Source organism: Syngnathus leptorhynchus, chromosome 5 (genome assembly GCF_054491065.1).
Source record: "Syngnathus leptorhynchus isolate UIUO chromosome 5, UIUO_Slep, whole genome shotgun sequence".
In the NCBI taxonomy this organism is placed as follows: Eukaryota; Metazoa; Chordata; class Actinopteri; order Syngnathiformes; family Syngnathidae; genus Syngnathus; species Syngnathus leptorhynchus.
The window spans coordinates 8672598-8691878 of NC_141199.1; the positions used below are offsets into that span (position 1 = coordinate 8672598).

At 40.2% G+C, this 19281-nt stretch overlaps 2 protein-coding genes across 2 annotated transcripts; both read left to right on the plus strand.

The window, feature by feature from the left end:
• Positions 1 to 1080: 1080 nt before the first annotated feature.
• tmc7 (transmembrane channel like 7) lies at positions 1081 to 6522 on the plus strand. The gene is made up of 16 exons (XM_085912025.1): positions 1081 to 1232; positions 1936 to 2200; positions 2289 to 2437; positions 2544 to 2699; positions 2797 to 2882; positions 2959 to 3104; positions 3170 to 3317; positions 3412 to 3594; positions 3662 to 3807; positions 4113 to 4227; positions 4323 to 4420; positions 4555 to 4738; positions 4831 to 4961; positions 5201 to 5356; positions 5441 to 5519; positions 5873 to 6522. Exons 1-16 carry the CDS (start codon positions 1217 to 1219, stop codon positions 6065 to 6067), a joined length of 2253 nt encoding a protein of 750 aa, XP_085768151.1. The 5' UTR covers positions 1081 to 1216; the 3' UTR covers positions 6068 to 6522.
• A 49-nt stretch (positions 6523 to 6571) lies between these two features.
• nomo (nodal modulator) lies at positions 6572 to 18902 on the plus strand. The gene is made up of 31 exons (XM_085912024.1): positions 6572 to 6858; positions 7141 to 7230; positions 7314 to 7359; positions 7460 to 7560; positions 7790 to 7896; positions 8388 to 8460; positions 8766 to 8918; positions 8999 to 9136; positions 9221 to 9310; positions 9408 to 9513; positions 9609 to 9759; positions 9933 to 10107; positions 10599 to 10740; positions 10824 to 10955; positions 11212 to 11348; positions 11418 to 11505; positions 11634 to 11697; positions 11771 to 11866; positions 12192 to 12413; positions 12735 to 12817; positions 13380 to 13539; positions 14071 to 14197; positions 14308 to 14421; positions 14673 to 14800; positions 14895 to 15036; positions 15359 to 15442; positions 16158 to 16268; positions 16382 to 16483; positions 16778 to 16897; positions 16983 to 17075; positions 17151 to 18902. Exons 1-31 carry the CDS (start codon positions 6703 to 6705, stop codon positions 17280 to 17282), a joined length of 3663 nt encoding a protein of 1220 aa, XP_085768150.1. The 5' UTR covers positions 6572 to 6702; the 3' UTR covers positions 17283 to 18902.
• Positions 18903 to 19281: the final 379 nt, after the last annotated feature.

Consider the following 19281-nt stretch of genomic DNA (forward strand, 5'->3'; position numbering starts at 1 on the left):
TAAGCTTTTTTTTCTCAATTAAAAACAAAAATGTAGTATATATAAGACATAATTAGCAGGATAAGGCTTAGACATGCATACATACTCTGCATAACTATAAGACCGGTTTACCTGTTGTTTGGAAATGTAAATAAATCCGTTAGAGGTAAAGCCTGATTGGAAAAAAAAAAAACCTAAAACAAAAGAGCTAGGATTCCATTCTAATCTGACTAAAAGACAAAAGAGACTTGAGACTCCGGTAACAAGTTGATAACCATCACAAAAGGTGAGTAACCAGGAAGTGTGTGGTGGTCATAAAGGTAAAAGTCCACTGCCTGGGAATAGACCAGGTGGGTCTCAGGTGAACAATGTCTATTGTAAACAAATAATGAATTCCAAAGGTATACTTTATTTTAACATCTTTATTAGGACCTTGCAGCAGGTGTCCCTGTTTATTGTACACAGTGCTGATCTTACACATGCACAAATAATAAAAAATATTATAAAATGGCAAAAGCTGCTGTCATTTATTGGGACCAAATTTGAATGAACAATTTGATTTGAATATCAGAGGTGACGTGTACCACACTGTCCACCACTTCTGTGAAATGTGATGTTAGTATTTTTTTTTCACTTGAAAATCATCCTAAAATTGGCTACAATGCAGGTAGGTCACAGTACAATGTAGATTTGCACATTTGAGATCCAAAACAAGAGTTGTTGTGTAACGTAAGATCCATTACAGAGTTATTACTAATATCCACAAAAAAAACAAGATGTACAAACAAATATAATAAATTGGTAAAATGATGTCTGAAAGTTCCATTCAGAGTTGGCAATAACTGCATGGACTTGCATTTTTTTCAATGAACGTAACTTTTTGTGTAATTTCTTTCCACTGCATTGTGGGAAATGTAGTGCGCAAGGTTTGGACCAATACTGCGGGTTTTTTTGTCATTTCTTTTTTTATACCGCTATTGCCATCTTTTCTTAATCTGATGGATGAAGTCGCATTGAAAAAAAAAATTGCAACAAAAAATGAAATCTGCACAAAATAAACATTCATGGGAGTGTTGGAGAGTTCAGGAAGTTGTCGGTTCCAGCCCCAATGAAAATATTTTCAACCTGACCACTGAAGCGTCAACTACGAACAGCAGTTGAAACTAACAGCTGTATAGTTGTCCAAAAACAATACTGTTCAATAAATTTTCGCTTTTCTACACTTGAAAAGAGCGCGATGGATGCTGATTCAGGTAAAACTATTTTCGCATTATGTGTGTCTACCTATATCTGTCGCCATCTTCACTCTATTAAAACCAGCTAATGCGGTGTGTAGAGCTGAACTGAGATGAATTCGTCTCGAAAAAAACAAACACGTATTAATTTTTCGAGTACACACGAAAGAACACACGATTAGATGCAGTTAACTTTTTTTTTCGGGTTCACGAGTTGACTAGTGGGGAAAAAGTAAGAATGTTTTGTTCGCTTATTTGTGTCTGCCTCTTGCAATGAGGTGCCTAAAAACTGGTAGATTTGTTAAACAAGTTCTGTTACTCGAATACAAAGTCTTCATTTCATTAAAATATTAAATTAATGTGTTTGAAATACTCGCTCGACATCGCTGAAGCAATGAAGTCGTGTTTTAAATATTACTAAAGGTCTCATGTCTACTGTGCCGGTTTTCCCCCTTTTTAAATATTGTTATGATATTCAGCCATCTGTCTAACAAGCTTTACGGATTTAACAATGATCACGTTATAATAATAATTGTCATATTTTTATATAAGCAGTCAAGAAATGGATGGAAGGCTGGATTTATATGACTGTATTTAATGTTTCGTTTGATTTTTATACTTTTCAAATGCTCCAAAAATAATGTTGTGTTAAGATGATTTCATCTAACCAAGCGTCAGCACGTCATTCACATCCTCGTTTTTATCTTTCATCCTTTTGCAGTCTTTTACACCGATCGAAGTGGAAAAGTCACCAGTAACCCCCTGCTCGACCAGCTCCCCAGCTACCAGTCCTTGCTGTACCGCAGGAAGGCATCCCATACGGGCCCCAAGAGAAGGAGCAGCTCTCAAGGTCGTACTGGCTCACACGGTAGTGGGAAATGGGCGCTGAGTTTTTTGAATAGACAAGATGAGAAACATAAGAACCAACTGGAGCAGAAACCAACCAGAGAGCTTGCCAAGACCATGGCTGAGAAACGCAGAGATAAGTAAGATCTGTTTTTCCTTAACGTAGTTGTGCAATCAAAATAAATATCCCAGCACACATCCTAATGTAGTAACTGTGCTTGGTGTCAGAGCGTTACGCCTACAAGAGGATGCAGAACTCAGTAGCTGGACACAATGGAGGCAAAGCACCCACAGGTATCTCCGCAGGCTGCTCGATGGTGTCCACGAGTGGCTGACCGCCCTGCAACTCTGGAGGGGCGACATCCATCTGATAGAGGGTGAGGGAGATGTTGCAATGTGATGTCATATCCAAATATCTAAAAAAAAAATATGCCTGGTGAGATATATTATGACAATTGTTGTTTTTCTGTCTCGTTTATTTAGGAATGTTTGGCACGGGCATTCTTTCCTATTTTTCCTTCCTACGCTTTCTTGTCATGCTCAACCTGATCATCTTCACCCTCATGTTCAGCTTCGTCTTGTTACCCATCATCATTGCTCCTCACGCCTCAGGGAACATCACCTACAACCTGGATGATGGTCTGAAAACGGTTCTTTGAGAGCACATTCATCACTTTGTCTCCCTGGAAATAAGTAAGCACTTGTGGTTTTTTTTTTTGCCCTTGATTGACAACAGGTAGTATTTGCAGTGTTTATCCAAGTAGTGCTCGCCGAGGTCTTGTCATTTTTCACGAGCACATCACAGATCTCTTGTCTGGCGGAGTAAGTATTTCTATCTGCGGCAAACAATAACACGGTATGGTTGGTTCTTCTCTCAACTTGTGTACGTTTTCTCTAGGGTTTTCTTGAGCAGACCTATCTGTTTTATGGCTACTACAAAGTGGACAAAATCCACTTCCCCAGGACCACCTATAATTTGCCTCTCGCCTACCTGCTGGTCACTGTTGCCTACCTCTTCCTCAGTCTCATCTGGATTGTTAAAAGGTGCTTTAAAGTGTTATTTTGAAATGCTTTGGGTGTTGCTGACAACAGAGGCCTTCTTTTCACAGGTCTGCTACTGGTTTCAAACGTAACCTGATTCAGGATGAAGACCGTTTCCAGAGTTTTTGCAACAAGATATTTGCTGGTTGGGACTTCTGCATCACCAATGGCAATGCAGCAAAGCTCAAAAGAAGCAGTTTGCTTTATGAACTTAGGGTAATGTGAAAATGTGAATTTTCCAAGACATTTTCTTCTTCCTGAATTATGTTCTGAACCTATACTCCCATTTTTGTTTTGTTTTACCTTTTAGACTGATTTGGAGGAAGAAAGGATCAAACAGAAAATAGCAGATCGGACCCGCAAAGAGAAATGTCGCATTTATCTCATACGGTTCATCCTCAACTTGTTTGTCATTGCTGTATTAGCTGGTTGCTTCTACAGCATTTACGTTGCCACCATTTTCTCCCAGGAAGCCCAGAGGAACGAGGTCAAGGTAAATGCATAAACATAAAAGCTGTTTGCGTATCAAGCCATTCTGAGTGCGTTTTCCTGTTTTGCAGGACAATTTTATTGTGGATCTCATCCATGAGTATCTGCCATCAATCGTTATCACTTTAGCCAACTTCATCACTCCCCTCGTCTTCTCAGTCATCATCAACTTTGAGGACTATTCGCCTGCTTTCGAGATTCGGTTTACTCTCATAAGGTGCATTCAATGTCATGTCATTACAATAGAATGTATGTGTCAGTGACAGTGATACTTAAAAGGGAAGTCAACCACAAAATGTTCTTTACAATAATCTTTAATATCGCGCTTGTGGAATATGAGTTAAGCAGCAAAGGTCATTCAGCTTCAGAAAACTAGTGAGCCGCGATTAGTTGTGACCAGAGACCTGGCAAATGTGATGTCATTTACATTTCTTACTTTGCTTACCAAAGTGTGATCTAGTGACATGCCTGTGAGACAAAGTGGTTTCACTTCTTCATTTTCTTTCTTTTTAAAATATCCAGATGTGTATTCATGCGACTGACCAGCATTGGAGTTTTGCTCTTCTCACTCTGGTCTCAGATCACCAAATGTAAAAAGGAACCATGCATCTGCGGCTATAACCATTTGCTCTACTCAGTAAGTCACTTCATTTCCAAACCTTGACGTGTAGCATATGTGAACGGGATGCAATTATCACTGTGCCCAAAATGTAATATGATGTCCTCCGACAGTGTTGGGAGACACGTGTTGGCCAGGAAATGTACAAACTCACCATCTTTGATTTTATTATCATTGTGGCAGTCACCATCTTTGTGGAGTTTCCTCGAAAGTAGGTCCAAATCAGACTCAATGACATTGCCTCAGTTTGGGTTCTACTCTATTAATTCCAGTATGTTCCGCATTTTCTTATCACATATGGTTTGCCTTTAAAGCCTCACAATGTCCTTTTCTTCCTTTGAGCAGGCTGATAGTCAAGTACTGCCACTGTGGCCTTGCTAAGTGGTGGGGTCAGCAGGAGTTTGCTATCCCTCAGAATGTTCTTGAGATTGTCTACGGCCAGACAATCTGCTGGATCGGTGCATTCTACTCCCCGATGCTTCCTGCCATCTGCACCATAAAGTACTTTTTTATTTTTTACATCAAAAAGGTAATTTATTGCAATATTATTTTCTCCCCAACATAAACCAGAGTAGAAGTTCTGTTTTCATGTTGTGATGATTATTTTTTATTGTTTACTAGGTGTCACTTATTAAAAACTGCCGTCCGGCCACACGTCCATTCAGAGCTTCAAGTTCCAACTTTTTCTTCCTGGGTGTGCTACTTATTGGCTTGAGTTTGGCTTGCGTGCCTGTTATTGTTAGTGTAGCACAGTAAGTAATGTTATATTTGCATTTTTTTGTCTCCGATCTATTGCTGTTTTAGTACCATGACAGAAATGTCACTCGATTGGTCAAAAGAAAACGATGTATGGTACAAATAGTTGAATTCTGTAATATATACAAACACAATATTTTAAAAAATCTATATTTAAACAGTATGAATGACATAAAGGTTGCTTCTTATTATTTGTGAACATATTCATGCATCCAACCAACCGCTGTCTATGCAGAATAAACTGTTCCCAGGCGTGTGGCCCATTTGTGAATTACACCACCTCCTGGGAGGTTCTGCCAACTGCCGTCACCCAGCTCCCCAGTGGAGTCCAAACTCTCTTCTTCACTATCTCATCCGAGGCTTTTGCTGTGTCCTTCTTTGTTGTTACATGGTATGTGACACTTCGAGATTATTGATAAGAAATTTAGAATTGATATAATGGTGATGATTTAAGATCTTCTCTCCTGTGCTGTAGTTTGGCCATGTTTTACGTGATCGCACTAGCTGGAGCACACAAGAGGGTGATCAAACAACTTCGGGAACAGCTCGTAATGGTGGGTATTATGAATCTTTTAAACGCTGTCAGTCTTGGTGCAATTTCACCTTCTTTGGTCAACTTTACAGACAGAGAGGCTGGGATTTTTAGCGAGAGATTCATTGAATCATGCTGTTGTTTTCTATATTGACGCATTCTAATCCATACTGAGAAAAGCCACAAACATACTGTGACCATGTGAGTCAGTGCGGCAAATGGTAGTTATTGTGCACATATTGTCAAGAACCGAGCTGAATATCATCTCTGCGATTTCAGGTTTTTGATGCAGCTTTTTATTCGGCTCCCATGTTGAACTGTCAAAGGCTTAACTGGAATACACTTTCTGTGTGTGTGTGTAACTTGGTTATTCAGGAGGGTCGAGACAAGCATTTCCTGATCCAGAAACTGTGCCAGGCCCAGAAACTCTCTGCTGTCACATCGCCGGGATCCAGAAGTCAGCGGCGGTCCAGCAGAAGCAGTCCCAGTTACCATACCAGCTTCTCCAGCAATTTTCCAGAAGGGCTGTTCCTGGCACATTCACCTCCAGACAGTTTCACAAATGTGTGAAACAGGATTTAGGAGTTAGGGAATAACAAACCAACACTACACTGGACAAGCAAGCAACAGTTGGATGGAATCAAACTGTTTCTTTTAATATATTATACTCTTATTAACTTTTATTTTTACTGTGTATGAGCAAAAAAAATAATTTGTTGTGTTTTTTTTCCATTTAACTTTTATTTTTTTCCTTCTGAGAAGGACTTCACTACAAACACCAGTTTTTTATTAACCTCCTCTTTGTACTGTATTGTGCACTTTATATGGATTAAGGCTAAGTACTGGATAATAACATTATTTTTGCATTGTAGTTATGCAAAAACCGATACATTTACAACACAATGCGAAGCTGTTTGTATACTGTATATATATATTTTTTTTATGTAGTGTTTCAAAATCTTAAACGTTATTTTTACACTACGGGGTGCTGTGACTTTAAAGGGAAAATAAACCTTTAAAATATGTTCACATGGTCCGGTGTCCTGTTTGGGTTTGAAGATGACTTTTTTTATGGCCTCCACGCCAGCAGAAGGCGCTGCTGTTACAACTTTTGAGTAGATTGTCAGTGAGTCAGCTGGTACGGAACCGGAAGCAGCGTGCAGTTTCACGGTTAGACGGAGCGATAGAGGATAAATCCAGCAAAAATGCTCAGAATCACGATTCGGGCCGATCTAAGTACTATTTGGGTCTTATTTTGGATCACATATTCTCAGTTTTTGACCGCGTCCTCTGATGAAATAGTGGTTGCATGTGGGGGGTTTGTGAAGTCCGACGTTGAAATCAATTACTCATTGATCGAGGTGAGTGAAAATGTTTCTTGAAGCTATTAAGCCACTTGCAAGCGTCAATTTACAAAGTAGTCCAATAGTGCAGTAGATCGTAGTTTTTGACACTCCGATTTATCTGTGTAGGAGGAGGACGTGGAGCAGAGCACACTAGCGTTAATCCCGACCTGCTCATTCACAGCCTCTTTAAAATAATCTGTTGGGCTAATTAGTGACATTAACTGTTCCTAACTGACTGCCACGTTCACACAAGTCAAATCTTTACAGTATTTTAACGTTTTTTTTTTTAATTAACAGATTAAACTCTACACCAAACAAGGCTCCTTGAAATACCACACCGATTGTGCACCAAATAATGGCTACTTTACGATACCTCTATATGACAAGGTAGGAAATACACACAAGGGTATCTATCCGCCGATATTATTTGTTGATAATACTCATGCACACGTTTGATTTGTTCTTCAAAGGGCGATTTTGTTTTGAAAATTGAACCACCGCTTGGGTGGAGCTTTGGTAAGTTATGCATTGCTAGTTATTTAGGCAGATAATTACTACATAGTCAATTTCTGTCTTTATTATTATTTTTTAATATATATTTTTTTACATTGACCAGAGCCTACCAGTGTAGATCTCCATGTCGATGGCGTCACTGACATATGTAAAAAAGAAGAAGACATCAACTTCGTTTTTACTGGTTTTTCAATCACAGGAATGGTGAGGATTCTATTTTAATTTGATTGAATTATTTATTGAAATGTATGTATTTATTTGGTTGGTTTACCTGTTTGTCCTAATAATTGCCCAAAAAAAATACTAATAATTATTGGGAAAATAAACATAAACAATGATCATTGAAGTCTTTATGTGAAAGCATTATCTTTGAATTAGTAGGTGAAACGGGTCCTGCGGATGTTTTACTTTCTCTGTTCTTTACATTGCACAGGTTTTGAGTAAAGGCCATCTGCTTGGTCCAACTGGAGTAGAAGTTAAATTGAGCAGAGCTGGAACTGATGAGAAACTCCAGACTGCTATCACCCAGCATGGAGGAGCGTACGTAGCGTCAACATTTTTGATTAGTCAATTGTTTTTTTACAGTCGGGATGGGCCAATAACAGATTCTGATCGTATATTAACTGTGAGCAAAAATATTATGGTATTGCAGTATTAGAATTACACCTGTACAAAAAAAAACTGAACAATTTTTTTTATTTTCAAACTAAACAAAATATTTGGTTCATTAAGAAACATTACCATTTTAAGTTTAAATAAATTGTTCAGTTTGAATTCTTATTACTAAATAACATGTCCCATTAAGTGATGAGCTACATAACAGACCTGTGGGCTTCTCCCTTGTTGTCCTTGAGGCTAACTAGTTACCCCGCTGGCATCTTGTTTTATTTATTTTATTCATATTTCTAAAGAACAAACTGCATTAATCAACAGAGCAAAAAGGCATCCTTGTAAAATAGTATGTTGGAGTTTGCACATCCCGAACTAACAAAATCAAACCTGTCTTTCTTGTGTTAATTCTTATATTGCAGGTATAACTTTCACAAAGTGCTCCCTGGTACATATGACATTGTTGCTTCCCATCCTTCCTGGATTCTGGAGAAGGTCAGTAGCTCCAGAAAATAACTTTACTGCCATTATGATATAAGCAAAAAAAGCAGTTAGGTGTTTTCACTTTAGCGTCATATTTATAGAGGGATGCAAACACACAAAACTCTTTCAGCAACAACTATGCAAAGCAGTACATCTAGTTTGTCTAATGTTAGCGTGAGGTCATTCCAAAGACGGGAACTGCCAACAGAATAGGCTTGATCCCCTTTTAGCATGCAAAAAAAGGGTTAAGTATTGCCTTACTTTGTTTCATAATACATACATTATACTTCATTGCAACTTTTGCCGTCTTTTTGCAGAGCTCCACAACGGTGCACATCTCCACTGCCAATGCGCCGGCCGCTGACGATCTGGTGGTCGGCGGCTACGACGTCTCGGGCGAAGTCCGCAGTGACGGGGAGCCCATGAAAGATGTTACCTTCCTGCTTTACTCGGCCATAGTCAAAAGAGAGGTAAATCGATCATGGTCACGTCATGAATAAAATGGCAGTCACAAAGTTCATTGAAACAGCATTTTTGTGGTGATTCACAGAATGTGAAAGGCTGCAACCTTTCTCCAGTGGAGGGTGCAGACTCTGGGGACAGCGCCCTCATCTACCTGTGTAGTGCCATCTCCAGGGAGGATGGTACTTTTCTCTTCCCCTCACTATCGAGTGGGGAGTACACCGTGGTAAACCTTTTGAGAAAACCAATCCCAGTCAAAGCATTTTACTTCTAAAACAGATTTTCACTGATTAAGACCGTTTTTCCTCAGGTGCCCTTTTACAGAGGGGACCGGATCACTTTTGATGTTGCACCTTCCAGAATGAATTTCAAGGTCGAGCACAACAGTTTGACACTTGAGGTACAAAGACATATTTTCTTTCAGTGTCATGTTAACGCTCAAATGTATTCAATTCAGCCAACGTTAGGCCTTTATTGTCTTCAATGATCATCCGCAGCCCATCTTTCGTGTCATGGGTTTTTCTGTGACTGGTCGGGTCCTGAATAGTGTTGATGGGGAAGGTGTATCTAATGCGGCAGTTTCCATCAACAATCAGATTAAAGGTAAGCCTATGAGATGACGACATGCTTAATTTGTCTTCATGACATTTACGTGACTATTTTACGCTGTGGCTTTCTTTGCCCATGTCTTCTCATAGTTGTCAGCAAAGAGGATGGTTCTTACAGGCTGGAGAACATGACAGCCGGTACTTACACCATCCGTGTCCACAAGGATCTCATGTTCTTTGAGCCAGTAACGGTGAAAATTGCCCCCAACACGCCACAACTTCCTGACATCATCACAGCGGGGTACGTCTGGTTGATTTAACGACAGCTACTAGCTGAAAGAGAGCATTTTTTTGTGATAGCTGGCAACTTCCTATTTAATATATGTATTATATTGTACATCTACTGTTTTGTTGGTGCTCAGTATACAGTTTATTGACAATGATACACTAAGGAGCTGCGTTGTTCTGATGCAGGTTCAGCGTTTGTGGAATGATCTCCATCAGCCGCCTGCCCGAGGGCATGAAGCAAGGTCGCTACAAGGTCACCCTGACACACCAGGGCCAAGACAAGACCTCAGGCCGGACCACAGACTCAGACACCCAGGGAGCCTTCTGCTTTCAGGCGAAACCTGGAGACTACAGTGTCCAAGTATGACAGTTTGAATTTTTAAGTGGAATTCCCTTCCAATTCATTTTATTCTCATTATCCTGGGTTAGATTGTGGGGGTAGCAGCTTAAGTAGAGATGGCCAGACTTCCCTCTCCCAATAGCTCAGGCAACTCTTCCTGCCTGGTAATGATCCTGATCATTTGAATCAGGTTTGTTAAAGGAGGGAAACCTAAAACTGGGTTCTTTTGAGCAGTGTTTTATGTAGTCACTCACCCAGAACTTGTCATGAATGATTATGTCCGGGACATAAAGCCCCAGAGAGCTGAAATTATTGAAACACACAAACACCTTCACCAGAATAAGGTGACTTAACCAAGGAAGGGTGATTATTTTTAGCATTCATACTACGTACAGTGCATTTTATTAAGAAATCCCAGTGGCAAAATCCCATATCATCGCCCACAGTTATGAAAACAGACCTTGTGCATGCTATCAAGCCCACTGTGTGTGTGTGTGTGTGTGTGTGTGTAGGTGTCTCTCCCTGAGGTTGATGTAAAAGCGGGCCTGGCCCTGCAGCCTCAGGCTCTGGAGTTCTCAGTAGTGGACCAGCCCCTCACAGACCTGCTTTTTACCCAATTTATGGCATCTATCTCTGGAAAGGTCTACTGTTTAGGTAAAGTCTGCCTCTTAAAAATCTTTGCTATTGCTATATATTGATCCCCCGTCCACTAACATACTCTCTTGTTTGAACTGCAGCATCTTGTGATGACCTGTCAGTGACACTCCAACCAGTAAGCCGCCAAGGAGAGAGAAGGACGATGTCTTTGACAGGAAGCGGTGACATCCTCAGCTTCTCTTTTGACAATGTTCTACCTGGGAAATATAAAGGTCAGGCACTATAACCAGCCTCACACAAAGCCATAAGTGCTGTGACAGTAGATGTAGTACCTAATTAAATAGTGTGACATCACGACGCAGTCTGAACTTTAATGTAAACAAGAGATGATAACTTAACGACACTGCTTAACGGAAATACGGCTGAATTGCTCTCCACACTTGACTCATCTTTTGGACTTGTGCACCTCCCATGCACTTGTAACATTCTCTGTTATATGACTCTTAATCTTTATTTTACATGCCTTAGTAAGCATCTCTCACGAGGAATGGTGTTGGAAACATAAATCCATGGAAGTCGAGGTCGTGGACGCTGACATTTTAGGGGTGGAGTTCCGACAGATTGGCTACATCCTACGCTGCTCCCTCTCCCATGCCATCACTTTGGTCAGTAACTACTAACTCACAGTGGGCCTATGTGATGACATCTTACAGTCCCTGTTTATTTGTGTCCAGGAGTTCTTTCAGGATGGCAGCAAACCTGAGAATGTGGGCATTTACAATCTCTCCAAGGGAGTCAATCGTTTTTGCCTCTCCAAACCCGGTTAGCTTCATTATCTTCAACACAAATACACAGTATAAATTATCAATCTGTGAAATAAAAAATGAAACCATTCAAGACTAATGTGATTTACCGATTTGGAGTAATCCTTCTAAAAATGTCTTATCCAGGCGTGTACAAAGTCACCCCCCGCTCCTGCCACCAGTTTGAGCAAGATATTTACATCTATGATACGTAAGTAGAACTACCGAGACTCCGTCTACGTCCTTTCACTTCGGTCATGAGGTATGGTCCATTGTCTTAACAGCTCAGCACCCAGCATCCTGACTCTTACCGCAGTGCGCCATCACATGACCGGACTCATCACCACCGACAAGATCCTAGATGTCACAGTCACCATCAAGTAAGAATCCTGAATCAGTGGGAGAGTCATCCTTTCACCCGGAGAGGGCATTACACCTTTTTATGTCCATGGACCATAGTCTCAGATTTGGAGGTGCTAATTTTCATTCCAACTGCTCCAGTGAGAATTGGATATCACAACTCTAATAAGACAACAGTAACACATCACCTGCAAAAAGGAGAGATCCAATACTGAGGCCGCTCAACCAGGCTCCCTAAATGACTTGCCTCAGTCATAATATTATACACATCGGCTGAATGATGCGGTCTTAGCTGCTTGTTACAATATCCATCTTATTTTTTGCTGTCTTACCCTTGCCCGTCAGATCATCCATTGAAAGTGAGCCAGCCCTGGTTCTTGGGCCCCTGCGGAGTCTGGAGGAGCAGTGGCAAGAGCAGCAGCTGCAGGAGATACAGTTGCGACGCCAAGAACGAGAACGACGAGCCGCTGAAGAGGAAGGGCCTGCCAAGGATGATAGTCCTCCCATACAAGAAAAGGCTGATGAGCTGACAGGCCCCTTCCATTATGAGTTCTCCTACTGGGCCAGGTCATTTGGTTTAAACATTTATGTTGTTCCTTGTCCCATTAAATTAATTGACGATTGCTCCACTAGCCTGCCTCTAACCTTCAAGTGTCTCTTTTCAGTATTAGAAAATTATCTATTGAAATAGCTGATTTTGCGTTGTTTTAAAGAAGCTATTGCTTTATTGTGTATACTCATTCTTAAATGCTGCTGCTCATTTTTTGTTCATGTAAAATGTGGATGAGAGCTTTTTTTTCTTGCGAATACAAAAAACCTTTTTATATTAAAACAAACTGAGCAGTGTTAACCCTTGACTCAATGATTAATATTGACGGTACTTTGCAGGGCTGGAGAAAAAATTACGGTGACTCCCTCCTCCAAGGAGCTGCTCTTTTATCCCCCTGAAGTGGAGGCCACCATCACAGGAGGTATGGTTCTTGATCATTCTAATCAAATAAACGCCGACCCACAAATGTGTTTGGGTTATTATTTTTAATACTGTGAATTTTCTACTCTCAAAATTGTACTGCAGTAAACGTTGAAGGCCAAGTTTGTTATGTAAATTGGCAACAAGATTTGAATGTAACCTCACTTCACCCCATTTCCACCCGAGTTGCTGACCAAAGCTCACTAAAACGTGCAAGAGAGACATTCTTCAAAATTGCGATTGATAACTTGATTATGAAATGGCACAGTGGTCACAGAGAAGACACAATAAAATAACATCACCAGTAATATCAAGTCACGACACATGATTGACACCACGTCAGTCACACTTTCTTTGATGCTTTCAAAAAAAGTAGAATTTGAGGTACAAGATGGACTGTTACCCCCATACCCGCACCCCAAGATCATTTTCGTCATGTATACGAAGGTTTGGTCATACTGATGTGTTGAAACAAAAAAGAATCACAAGAAGCATTTGTTTGTTTATTTTTTTTTTTTTACTGTCACATTTCTAACTCCTCATTTAAATCTCTTGTCCTGCAGAGTCATGTCCTGGACGCATGGTGGACATCATAGGCCGCGCAGGGCTCTTCCTAGAGGGCAAAGTGTCACCGGAGCTGCAAGGTGTGGAGATATCCATCAGTGAAAGAGATGCTGCTGCACCCCTCATCACTGTGGCCACCAATGAGAATGGGGCATACAGGTACAAGAAACCCACAAATGTTACATTTTTAGGTCAGAAGGTTTCGTCTCTGGGGGACTTACTGCTTGCACCAAAATACAGTATTATTTCAAGGCACTTTTGATATGGAATGGTTGAATTATTCTGTTATATTACGTGAGCCATGATTTCTTAGATGAGTTGCAAATATTTCGCCTTCTCTATTGACCTTTCGTGACTTCAGTAATTCGTCAGCTTTTTCACTCTATTTAAAGCTCAATAAATGTCGACTTTTTCACAAGACGGTATTTAATCATAGTTGACGATTATCATACAGAAGACATTACAGGCTTTGATAATTGTAGATGTTTGGCTCTTGCCTGTCTGGTGTCACAATGTCAAGTCGCACTTTGGCGTATGTGTGTAGCCAGGATGGTTTTGTGAAGCAAGCTTGCCATTTATCTGAGCATTGATAGTAAACTGATTTCAATACTGACATTTTCTTGCCAAATGCCATAACCTTTTAGAAAATATGTTATGAATGCCACATCTTTTCTTCACATGTCTTGGCAGTGTGGGTCCACTCCACAGCGACAGACAGTATGACATCAGCGCCAGTAAAGAGGGTTTTGTTCTGAGTCCCGTGGAGGGAACCCAAGGAGATTTCAAGGCTTTTGCGCTGGCTGGAATCACATTCAAGGTGGTCTTATAGCTATTCTTTTATTTGAATGCACTAAGTTTTGCCGCAAACAAGTGCAACATTTGAAGTTTTATCATAACATGCTCTTTTTTTGTGCCTCTGTATTGTAGATAAAGTCAGAGGACGGCGATCCGCTGTCAGGAGTCCTCCTGTCGCTGAGTGGCGGCCAATTTCGTTCCAACCTCTTGACACAGGACACCGGGCTCCTCACATTCAATAACCTGGTTAGGAACTCATTTTGCATTTCTGATGTACAGTTTTATAATCGAATACTAAATCGTAATAAATCCATCAGAGTTTTTTGCATGTCTACAGTATTAATAGTTTTGGTATTATTTTGTTTGTTACTTTAAATCCGTTCTTGCTAATCAATGGTTGGGGCAATTGCCTCTTTTTTTACCTCACTATAAATTAATAATTGTGTTTTAGTGTAGTCTGCTTTTAATTTTATGTTGACGTTACTCATCCTCCGCAGAGTCCAGGTAAGTACTACTTCAAGCCCATGATGAAAGAATACCGCTTTGAGCCGACATCCCAGATGATAACTGTGGAAGAGGGTCAAATCCTCAGCATCGATATAATTGGAATCAAGACTGCGTATAGGTACTGCCAATTGTCTTCACAAAGCACCACGAAGCAGATAAAAAAAAAAAAAAGATCACGTTCAATCCATTTGATGTTTAACTATATTCCTCAGCTGCTACGGAGCAGTGCAGTCTTTGAGTGGTGATGCGGAGAGAGACGTTGCTGTGGAAGCGGTGGGTCAAGGAGAATGTAGCCTCTACAGCGAGGACACTGTCACTGATGAGGAAGGTCGCTTCAGACTTCGAGGTCTGCTGGTAAGGATGCCAATGAGCTGGGTCCAGATAGGCACTAATATTATTAGGGTGACAAGCCAAAATTCCAGTAATAAGAAAGCTTATAAGCATTTGTAGTGTTGACCACAGCTCACACCCAGCTGCTCACATTGAACTGTAACCAGTCAGCAAGGCCAGCTTCATATGTCACTCATCAAGTCACAGCCCTGAAAGAATCAGCATTGTAATTTTATTTACTGTTGTAGTCTTGGTTGACTAGTTGCGTTTTGGTTTGTAATGAAGTGACTTTCTACGGAATATCAGCTGCTGACTATTCAGCCCATTATTTACGATTTCTCAACAGCCTGGTTGCAAGTATCTGATTCAGCTGCGAGCCGAAGGAAACGACCACATAGAGAGAGCTTTACCACAACAAAGAGCTATCGAGGTGGGTGACAAAATGACTTTTTATTTCAAATTTTCCCCATCATTACGAGAAAGTACCCGCTGGATTCACTCACTTTTTACGCCAAGGGCAAAATCATTTACAAACCTGGATTCTGAGTAGAAAGCAAGTGTGTGTGACTTTTAAGTGTACCTCCGGGGATTCCACATTGAGGTATTCAGCTCGTTGCGCAACCTACTTCCTCATTCAAAATGAGATGTCCACGAGATTAGTGAGTCTTCTTTCGACTGATATGACTTTTGGGATGCAGCGACTCTTTTGAAGTGAAAAATCAACTGCCCTAAACTATGGTGTGGAAGGGGCTGTCACAGTCAAGTGATGTTCCAGGCCTTATATGAGAAAAGTCATTTTCACTTGGTCAGAGTGAGGTTATCTCAGTTTTTCTTTTGTCCTTACAAAATTTATAGTGTGGGAAGAAGAGTATGATGTATCTCATGGCTCCATTCTGGACACCGAAACAAAAGCGTAGATAATCCCATGGCAAATTGGAAACCTGTCACTTTGTAATTTGTCCTTTTTTAAGACATGCAGCTCGGCTAATCTCTCTTTCTCTCTTGCGAGGCTGAAAAGGCCTTAATTCTTGTTAAGTCTCTGTTATTCTCTCTCACCATGTGAATCGCTTGCGGCGTTCTCTCTAGTCGGAGTCAAAGAGGCATCTGCAAATTCTGCACCATGCCCATTCTTTTTTTTTTTTCAGGTTGGCAGCAGCGACGTTGAAGGAGTCAATATTATTGCCTTCCGACAAATCAACCAGTTTGACCTAAGTGGGAATGTCGTTACATCTCCAGAACATCTTGCAACTTTATCGGTAAGTTTATCTGTAAAGTAACATTATCTAAAGTCCCGACAATTTTTTATGTGGCAGAAACTTGAGATCATCAATGTTTTCACTGCCCCCCCCCCCCCGATACCTCTGCTCAGGTAAAGCTATACAGGAGTGACAACTTGGACAACCCGCTCCACAGCGTTTCATTGGGACAATCGCTCTTCTTCCATTTCCCCCCACTGGACCGAGATGGAGAGGTATCATCCTACACTCTTGTCTTGTAATATAATGATGGAGCTCAAATGTGAACTTTAAAGAATTAGTTCAGACCAATATTGAAATTCTTTCCCTGCCAGGCCTCCCAGTTACATTGCATATTTGGCATTGATCAGAACAATTTCAACATCTCAAGATATCAGATGCTTAGGGCAATCTTCTTCTCATCTTTTAACATTCATGGATAAAGCCCTAGGTCACAGAATGTGTGGGGAAGATTATTTTCCCCTCAGCGATTGATCATGTAATGTTCTATTTCCCCCCGTTTTTTCCAGGGCTACATTCTAATGCTGTATTCCACACTGTCCCGTGCCCAGTATGACTTCACTCTACCTCATGTCTCCTTTACTTCCACTGGTTACCACAAGCATATCACCCTCACCTTCAACCCAACAGTAAGCCATACGTTCTAGTACCCCCTCCGCCTTTCAATAATTGCGGCGTCCATTTTTTGGTCCTAATCTGTGTGTTTTTACGCAGCGCAAAGTGCCTGACCAAGATGTCGCCCAGGGCTCCTACATTGCTCTTCCTCTCACTCTGCTACTCTTGTTAGCAGCATACAACCATGAAAAGGTATGTGAAGCGCCACACGCCAGCAACCACACACTCAACTGCATTAAAATACTCTTGTCCGGAATTGTCTTCTAGGTCATTCCCTTCCTCTTGCAGCTGATGAATCGTGTTCAAGGTGTCAGGAGCATGGCCCAAGCCAGCGGCGACAGCGCTGCCTTGGACGAAGCCAAACGTCAGGCCAAGAGGCAGAAGGCCCGACGGACATAAAACCCAGTGCCCTCATGGCCATTGCTTGTCAAGTCAGTTTGGGTGCACTAAATCTTCATCTAAAGGTGAAGATCAAGTTCCCATCGACGTATTCAACTCTTTGACATGTTAGTGAATTATCTAGGTTAATGTGATTTATTCAAAAGAAGCCCAAAAAGAAATCCCCCACATTAATTGCTCAAATTCACTGAAGTATTTTTTTTTTCCCAATTCATTGTTTTACACATTTGTGATCAATTGAATTACTTGTAATTAAGGTCAACTCAAATTCATTTTCTGCTATTTAAAAACACTTTATTACGTATTGTCTGCCAGAATTGGCGAAACTTTCTTAAGAACTTGATTGTCATGTGACCGCTTAGCCCACAAAATTCTCCCTTACTATTTTTGTAATACAAGGCACAAAATACTCTTCCTATTCAGTGAGTGGCTTGCAAAGGGGGATTTTTGAAAACTTTTCACGAGAAATTTTACTCTGGATGCGTGAAACTATTCAATTGGATACACTCTTGTTGGAAGTTAAATGGAAATGCCATTAACATTCCTTCGTCAAACCGCATGTTTTCAACACACCAAATTGGTCAGTAATTTGTAAAAAAAAATAATTATGGCAATAATATTAATAATAACCAATATACATGGAGACTGAAAGAAAATATGAAATTGACCATCGTAACAATATACAAACGCAATGACAATTTAATGTTTTCACATGCTGTCATGCAATACAAATGAATATGATTTCTTCCACTTACTAATTTTTCGTGTAACCATTTAGCTGTATTTATTTGCTCTGCCTGTGTTTAAATTCAGTCGATTTACAAATAGAATATTGCAAGTACTGCAAATTTATACACTGTGAAAGTATCTAACTTAAAAAATTCTGGAACTTGGCAAACTACGTAAGTGGAAACTTGCATGTTCATAAAACCTGTCCGGTGGCCCTTTATCGTCACAATTAGGAGACATTACAGTTTTGACAGAAATATTCTGTACTCTTTCTGTGTGTTTTTTTTTTTGGGGGGGGGGGGGATCAATGCGTGGAATTAACTGGGATTGAGATTTTAATAATTTATTAATATGACTGATTAAATGTGACTGTGTTCTCTGTTAGTGTAAATCAAGCTTCTTGAAGTTCATACATCTGGTCATAAATTAGAATAAAAAAAAGACTTCAAATGTAATGTTTATCCTACTAGTGAAAAGTCGTGATTGTTTTTCCTCACTCTAGTACCTGTTGATAGCCAATTGAAAAAGCCAAAACTTGAAATTGTATCCAATTGTGGAAATGTATTCTCAAGAATATAATGATGACTTGATGATTGGACTGAAGAAATATTGTAGATGGGGTCAAATTGTCAACCAGTTTGTATTTGTTCTTTTTATATTTATTATAAAATTGAACTGGAAGAAAATGTACTTGGCTGTTTGATCTTGTTGCCTCTAGGGGGCGATGTAATCCTAGTCACACTTCTTGTGTGGGTGACAAAATATTATACACATTACAACCAGCCTCACTTCTACTAACACTCCATTTTAAAAGATAAATGGCTTATTGGTTTAATTAGAGCACGAATATACTTTAAAAGGCTATAAAAATACTTTGCGGTGTTACTGTACTTGCATGTGAAGGGAATGTGTAAATATGACAAACAAATGATGTGCACTTCATGCTTCAAGGGCTTTCTTTCTTTTTGCTGCATCTCCACTGCATAGTTAAAAAGTCACAGTCAAGCGTGGGATGAATAATAAGTATGAATATGGTGGACAAGTCTGGAGGACACCAATAGAGACGATGGCCTCAAAAAAAAAAAAAAAAAGTCTTGATATTGCAAGGTTAGCTGCCAAAGTACCTATCTGTCTATGTATGTAAAGCAAACACACACAGATTTATCAGATTCATCGATTAATCGACAAAATAATTGTCAGTCGCAGCCATAGATGAAATGTAGTCGTAGTTAGGAAACACACGAGCTTTCTTCAGCTATTAATTGCCATC